The sequence below is a fragment of the Neolamprologus brichardi genome, chromosome 8, assembly GCF_056152115.1.
Source record: "Neolamprologus brichardi isolate AB-2024 chromosome 8, ASM5615211v1, whole genome shotgun sequence".
In the NCBI taxonomy this organism is placed as follows: domain Eukaryota; kingdom Metazoa; phylum Chordata; class Actinopteri; order Cichliformes; family Cichlidae; genus Neolamprologus; species Neolamprologus brichardi.
In genome coordinates this window covers 4081644-4089213 of record NC_142111.1, presented here as the reverse complement: position 1 = coordinate 4089213, position 7570 = coordinate 4081644, and the positions used below count along the sequence as shown (strand labels likewise).

The window sequence follows — 7570 nt, the reverse complement described above, 5'->3', positions numbered from 1 at the left end:
GATAGAGCTCATACAGGAAGTTTCTGCTTCAGTTTAGTGATTGAATTTCTAGTATTTTTATTAGACTGCTAATTAGCACCTTTACAGTTTAGTAAAACAGCTTGGAAACCTAGCTTTTAGCATTAGCTGATAACTTAGCAATAACTTAAAGGATATAATTGTAAATAAAATTCACACTATGAACAATTCACAAAAGGGGAAACACTAGAGATTTTACTCCTGAATCATAATAAGCATGAAGACTTATGGAATGTCAGTGGTACTGGTGAATCAGCACTCTAAAACCTCATAAATAACACACTGAATGTCTGTTTAATTTGTACAAAAACACAAATGCAGCTCATGTAACAGTTTGTTATGTAACTGTAAGTGAAGACAAATGTGATATAATGTGTTCTGTTCAGCTTTAACCGTGCTGCTAGGTGTGTTTTTCAAATAAAAGAAAACAAAAAGCGCACTTCATCAAATAGCTAACTATTCTTTTAAAAATTACCAAACAGCAGAGCAGAGTCAATGATACTTGCACAGTTTGCACAGTTCTAGAAAGGCCTCTGTGCAAACATACAAATACTGATGAACAAGCAGACCCATACTGACTGAAATAAAACAAAACATATACAGTATAATATTAAGAAACAAAACAACTTCCAAACTTGATATAAAGGTCCCAGTTCTCAGACAAATGGCTCAAAGTTCAATTGAAATGCTTACCATTCTGGGTCAGAGAGACCATTTAACAATTCCAGATTTCTTCAGTTATAAGCTTCACTTAATTACATCAGTTATTAAAACTATTGCTGTTTACTGCTCTCTTATGGTTTCAAAATACTCTGTTTTTAACTTTTCTAAGTGTCTTCTTAGTTTTCAGGTTGCTCTCAGCTTACATTGCTGACTTCTAACAGGATGTCTGATGCACAATAACCTGTCCTGTAGTTGCAAGCGTTTCGTTTTTGTCCTATAAAAATAAAAACATATGCTTTGAATGCAATGCTTGAAATAACTCAGTGTTATCCTGTTTTGCAGTGTGGACTTGTTTGTGTGGATCAGCCCTCCCTGCTGTCTTATCTAAGCGGGACCTGACCAGCCCAGTTTTCCTTTGGAATCAATTTGATAAACCTTTATTAGTTTTACCACACTACATGTTAACACATCCAACGCCCACCTCCAGACCCCTTCCCTTCAAGAAGGTTCACAGCCCCCTGCTGTCACCAGCTGACAGGAGGAGAAGGAGGAAGAGGGTAGGGAAAAAAAACGCAGGGCTTCTGGGAAAACAAACACTAATGCTGCTTCTTGGCACTCTTTGTTTAACCCTTTCACTGCACCAGTATCATCAACAACATTGGTGTCATATGTTAGTCAGCACTGTGATATTGCAGTTGTATGCTGAGTCATAAATGACAAACTCTTTTTTTTTTTTAATAGCATTTTCTTTTTTATTGCAAATACATATACAAAAGTGTCTTTAAAGACAGTACAAATACATGGTAAGATTGCAGGAAGGGGGGGTAAACGATTACTGGAATCATCAGTTCTTTGATACTCAGAGAAAAGGAAATGGAGCTTGCAGAGCAGAAAGGATGTATGTTCCCCTCTGGTGAATGCATGAACAAAAAGAGAACTGTGAGAGATGCTATTTTCCAGTTCTTTCAGACATATTTTGAAGTCCGACGCAAAGAAAAATTCACAAATAACATAAAAATCATTTTGTTAGATAGTCCCCCCTCCAAACCCACGAAACAAAGGCAAACACATACTTAAAACATTTAGATAAGATAAATAAACCAGAAAAAGAGGACTACAGCATGTACCATTTTGTCTACGTACCTCCTGGGTTGGGAAAACAAAAAGAAAAAAGAAAAAGAGGGGGGGGGTTATATGTTTTCTACATTGCAAAGAGGGCAATTCATTAGTAATAAGAATAGCATGTAAAATAATTACTTTGAAATAAAGTTAATAAATAAATAAAACTGGATTTGACCTGGAGGGTGAAGTTTGGGGGGGTGCATACTGGACACCAGCCTGTGGGAGTGGGGAGACCGCAGGGGGGAGGGGTCAAAGGTGACTTCCTGTGGCTGTCAAGCACACACTGTTGGACAGTTAAGCGTAATCTCAGCTGCAGCCATTGAGCGCAGACGCACAAAAAGTACAAAACATCGGGGGGAAAATGTTAAATCCAAGGCACGGGTGGTGGAAGGGGCCGCGGTCTCCCTCCCCGCCATCGAGACAGCGTGGCACTGGGAGGCAAAGTCTCTCTCTTTGTTCTTGTGTTGCCTAACAGACAACAACAGGACTCCAACAGCATAAAATGTGAACCGTACTCGCTGAACGGCACGCAAAAAGAGTAAGCGGCGACGACGACAACAACAAAAAGTAACAGAAACCTGACAGAGAACCAGAATCTGCACTACTGCCAGTGGTTAGTTGCCGAACTGGTTAAAAAAAATATAAAGCTGTTTTTTTATTTTATTTTATATCTACAGGTACAAATAATTATCCTAACCCTCTGCCCACCCCACCCCCATGTCCCCATGGGTTACAAACTGCCAGCATATTAAAAAAAAAAAGAAAAGAAAGAAAAATTATGAAACATAAACAGTACCTACAGAAATATTGACAATCAGTAAGTCCTCACAGAGGATTTTCTTAAAGTCTTCCATCTCTCTAAAAATATAATATATAGCTTCTATAATAGCAAGGCACTACGTGAGCCAATCACAAGTCCAGCTCTCCTTTCTCTCTTTTTTTCTTTTTTTTCTGAGTTCAAGTGTCTGATTGACGGGGGAACCGCCCTCCCTCCCCCCCCAGAGTAAAGTGTTGCATTGTAAGTGTCTCAGGGTCTGGTGAGCTGGGTGTAAACCGGCGCTGGATCCCAGTGCTGCGGGCTGTTCTGCGGGATGGAGGGCACCCCTGTGTTGTCGGCTATGGGCGTGTACATGGGCCTCTGGCTTGGGCTGCTCATGTAGCTGAAAGTTGAGTACAGCCCCGAGCTCTGCCCCGCCCCCGCATGGCTGTAGTAGGAGGAGGCAGTTGTAGTGCCTCCCCCCTGGTGGTCAGGGTAGTCATACTGCTGCTGCTGTGCCCTGGAGATGGCCGGGTAGGAAGAGGAGGGGCTGTAGTGCTGCAGGTTGAAGGGGCTGTAGGGGCTGACGTGCTGTGGGGAGCCCTGCTGCTCGCTGTAGTGGCTCGGGCTCAGCTGCTCTGTCTTGATCTGGGTCCTGTGCTGGGTCTGAGCGCCATCTGAAGCCCCACTGCTCCCCAGGGTGGTCAGGGTGTGCTGCTGCTGCTGTTGTCCCTGCTGGTTTGGGCTTTTAGCCATCCAGGTGCCTCCTGACTGGGGGCTGACTGGAGCGCCGCCGCTGCTGATGCTGTAGCTGCCGGTGTAACTTACTGGCGCTGCGTTGGTGGAGCCCGGGTGGCCGTTGGGAGGGAGGTACTGATCGAACTCGTTGACATCGAAGGTCTCGATGTGGGAGATGACATCGCTGCTCAGCTCGCCGATGTCCACGTCACGGAAGTCAATGTTGAGCTGTCGCCCACCGGGACCATCAGGCAGGGAGCGGAGGCCTACTTCACGTTTTAGATCGACCTTGCCTGAGCTGACATCAGTCTTTGGGGTAGTGGGAGGGGTAGGGGGACCCTGGGAGCCTGGAGGGCACAAAATGACACAGATTAGATTTTGCTTTAAAATTAAGAACAGATTTTGGACTGTTTAAGCATTCCAGTTGGACTGAAATTCAATATTTATCTTATACGATCTGAAATGATGGCAGGAGGTCCTCACCTGAGTGCTCTCCAGGAGAATGCACCTCTCCCATGCTGGATGCAGGGGAGTCTGCCTGCTGGAGAGCTTTGAAGATGGCGTTTGGGGAAATGTGTGTCTGCTCGCTGCCGTCCTCGCCCTCGCTCTGCCCGTTCTTTACAGACTTCCTCCTTCGGGGCTGGTATTTGTAGTCCGGGTGATCCTTCTTGTGCTGCACCCGGAGACGCTCAGCTTCCTCCACGAACGGCCGCTTCTCTCCTTCGTTGAGAAGTCTGTGCGTACAAATGACCAATTATTAAACCAGTCAGTTTCTGCTGTAATTCATAAACAAAAAGGAGCTAACTGTGGGGAAAAAATGAAATTCTACATTTATATATTAACAAAAAAATCAGACAGTGCATGCTAATCGTTACGTAAAAAGTGCCGAACTATTTACAGCGCATCCACACTTACCTCCAGAGTTTTCCGAGTGTCTTGCTGAGCTCCGCGTTGTGAAGGTGCGGGTACTGATCCGCCAGCTTCCTCCGAGCAGCCTGAGCCCACACCATGAACGCGTTCATTGGTCTCTTAACGTGGGGCTTATTCTTGGTAGATCCGTTAACGCGCACCGGCATGGGCACGAGGGTCCAGTCGTAACCCTTGAGCACCTGGGACACGGCTTCGCGGATGCAAGCGGGAAACTTGTCTTCCTCGTCCTTCTTGAAGTCGCCCAGAGATCCGTCCGCTCTGAGCAGCCCGTTCTCCGACGGCCGGGTGTTCTCGGTGTCGGAGCCCGAGCCAGACGGGCACGGGGAGCCCGCAGAGTCCTCGGACATGCTCGGGCTCGGGGCGTCAGAGAGACACTTGTCTTGTTCCTCCGTCATCTTCAGGTAGGGGTCGAGGAGATTCATACGAAAAACTGTTTGGTGCCAATTTACGCGTGAAATCGTGGAGTTAATTCTGCTTTTTTGAGAGAGAGAGGAGGGGAAAAGCCTCTGACTTCACTTCACCTTGCCAGGATGCCTTTGAGCAAAACCTTTCAGCAAAAAAACAGGTAAAAAAAACGGGGAAGATTCTCAAATTCTCTCCCGTGTACCGTGCGTAAAAGCCGATCTGGAGATGAGGCGCTTTTACGCACGAGTTCTCCAGGATAAGTCTGGTTTCTGCTAACGGATCCGCACTTGCAAGGACGAAAAAAACACGAAACAACCCAAAACACGCCAGCAGGTACGACTCTGTGTTCAGCTGTGCAGAATGAAACGGTAAAGAGCTCCCTTCTCGTTCCCGAGTACAATCCCCAAGAAGCTTGAGTGCTTTGAACTGAAAACGTTTTGCATGCGGGCTTTATAACGCTTTAAGGTTCTGAGGAAAGCCCTAATCCGATTGGCTGGCAACATGTGACGCCAGAGTGAAGGAATTTGATCCCATTTTTTCCTTCTCCTAACCAGCGCGGGCAGCACACACATTTCCTTGACACACACACACACACACACACATACACACACGCACGCACTGCTCACCAGTGTCTGCATGCTGTGTTTAATTTTTCAAATTTTCTTTTAAGTTTTGAATTTTCTAGTTCATTTTAAGGCTTCATGGGGACATTTATTATGACGTACTGAATATTGATCCATATATTATGAATTACTCAAAGTGGCATTTTATAATGACGGAAACAAATTATTTTTGCAAACAGACGCGAGAGGCAAAAGATCTGCAGATAGATTAGCAACAAATCCGTGTTACTCTCAGCAGTCCGGCGTCCCAAACAGCTGCAATTACTTTCTACTCCTACTTTAACATTTTCTCTGCTCGTCTTCCATCAAACCGAGAAGCTTACCTACAGTTACAGCATCTGAACAATAGGGGGGGACAGCAGTCTAGAAAATCAGTAAACTTGCCACCCTGCGCTTGCCAGGAGGAGGAGGAGGAGAGTGAAGCCTGCTGCAGAGCAACAGTTGCTGTCAAACATCAGCTTTTGATTTGTGTCGCTCTTCTCATTTCCAACAACAGAGCAATAATCCAGTGAATTGCGGATTTTGTTCAATTTGCTGACTGTTCAACTTCAGCTCCGGCCTCTACCTGCTTCCCCCTCCAAATGTGCTTCATAAAACAGAGTTCTGTTACACAGTATTATAAACTCTGTATTCTCTTTGGAATCGTGCACTTATTCGAAACACTACTTTTACAATATGACTTCCAATAAGAAGCGCTGTTTTATAGGGTTTATTAATTTATGCACATCTCATTTTAAGTAGGAACTGTAAAAAAAAATTCTGTTTTTCAGCAGTAGTGACATTACTGATGAATGCATGCATGCATATAGTCTGCCTATGTAACTGTAGCAAGGCAGCAATGTGACAATAGCTCTTTACAAGTAAGAGAAGCAGGTCTGGGGTGTCAAACATAAGGGTCCGGGGCCAGAATCAGCCCAGCAAATACAGGAAGTCACGCCCGCAGGATGGCACTGGAAAAATGTGAAGGACAACAGAGACTTTTGACTTTTGCTGTATTTTGATAACTTTCAACTTTTCCTGCTAATAAACTGGTAAATAAACACAATAAAAACAATTAATAAACAATTAAATCATAAAGTTACTGTTTTCACAATCTACTACAGCAACTGTCCACAGTTTAGTCCAAATAGTTATCTTGACTGATTTCTTTCATTTGCTGCAGCAGCATTTTTTTTATCAACACACATGTTGATATCTCAGGGATTAACAGTTGCACAGTTAAACTTATTTAGGCTTGAAGAAAGGGGAGCATTTTTTTGTTCGGCCCACTTAAGATCATAGTGGTGGGTCCACAATGTAAAATGAGTTAGACATCATTGATTTAGATTATGATTACACAACAGATATAAATGTGTAAACAGCTTTTAAAAGCTGTAGTAAGTGAAGGTAGAGCTTAATCTATCTGCCACCGGTGGTATTGGTACTCGACTTATTTTAGCACGATAGGATCAATACTTTGTTTCTGTGTATGTAGCGCACTGAGCTGTGTTTTAAATCACAGGGATTTAGTGACGATTAAAATGTGTTCAAAATTTGCAAATTAATGATGATTCATCTCAGAAATCATGACACGCTGTTCTCCGACGACTCTGTGGCGTGCTCTCGAAGCGGTCACTGATGATGGTAACCTGCCTGCACATGCCCCCCTTTTGATTGTTTATTATGCTTTGTGGAGATGTGGAAATGTAAATCTCGGTTCAGGTTAATGTGGACAACATGTGCTACCTGAAGTTGCTTTTAATAGCTCACAGATGTCAGGTAAGAGCTAATTTAACTCTGCTGCCTGCTCTTGTTGCTCAATGAGCTGCACACAGACACCCACAGCTTTTCTTTTTTTTTTTGGTTTTGTTTTAAACAGAGACAAATCTCACCGCTTTTCCTTTCTCCCCTTGCTCCTGAGTGCTTTAAAAAGGGAGAATATTCTGGATGCTGTAACGTCGCCTGTTTGCTTTTAGTTCGGCTGCTCAAACTCTCAGTAATTCTCTCTCTGCCTCACCAATTAGGCCTGTGGTTCCAAAACACTAAAGCCTAACATCGCCGACTCCTCCGTTCCACTGTGAGTTTATTTACACGAGCGGCGCTTATTTAAGATACTCAGTTTGAACACAAATAGAAGGGAGCAGTTTGGATCGGCGTTAAATGGCTCGTGGGACGCCAGCGAGGTCGTGTGCACGCTGCATGCCGCTGCACGAGGCCACCAAATGCAACCGTGTTTGCTTGTAAGAGCAACGGAGGCATGAACGCATTGACTCACAGAGCAGAGTGGGGGAAACGTGGTGATGCTGTTGACCAAGTAAACATGCCAAGAGGGGCT

General features: G+C 44.4%; 1 protein-coding gene across 1 annotated transcript; it reads right to left on the bottom strand.

Annotated features, from left to right (window-relative positions):
- Positions 1 to 1415: 1415 nt before the first annotated feature.
- LOC102796669 (transcription factor Sox-9-B-like) lies at positions 1416 to 5044 on the bottom strand. Its single transcript, XM_006796975.3, has 3 exons — positions 4214 to 5044; positions 3782 to 4032; positions 1416 to 3645 (listed from the first exon to the last, which is right to left on the bottom strand). Exons 1-3 carry the CDS (start codon positions 4648 to 4650, stop codon positions 2831 to 2833), a joined length of 1503 nt encoding a protein of 500 aa, XP_006797038.1. The 5' UTR covers positions 4651 to 5044; the 3' UTR covers positions 1416 to 2830.
- Between the last annotated feature and the right edge of the window lie 2526 nt (positions 5045 to 7570).

Bases quoted from the DNA above. Each gene is read 5' to 3' on its own strand.
- LOC102796669 (XM_006796975.3), bottom strand. From the start codon at position 4,650: ATGAATCTCCTCGACCCCTACCTGAAGATGACGGAGGAACAAGACAAG. The intron at 4,033-4,213 runs GTAAGTGTGGAT...TTGTACGCACAG, and splicing joins ACACTCGGAAAACTCTGGAG to ACTTCTCAACGAAGGAGAGA. The intron at 3,646-3,781 runs GTGAGGACCTCC...TGTGCCCTCCAG, and splicing joins TTCTCCTGGAGAGCACTCAG to GCTCCCAGGGTCCCCCTACC.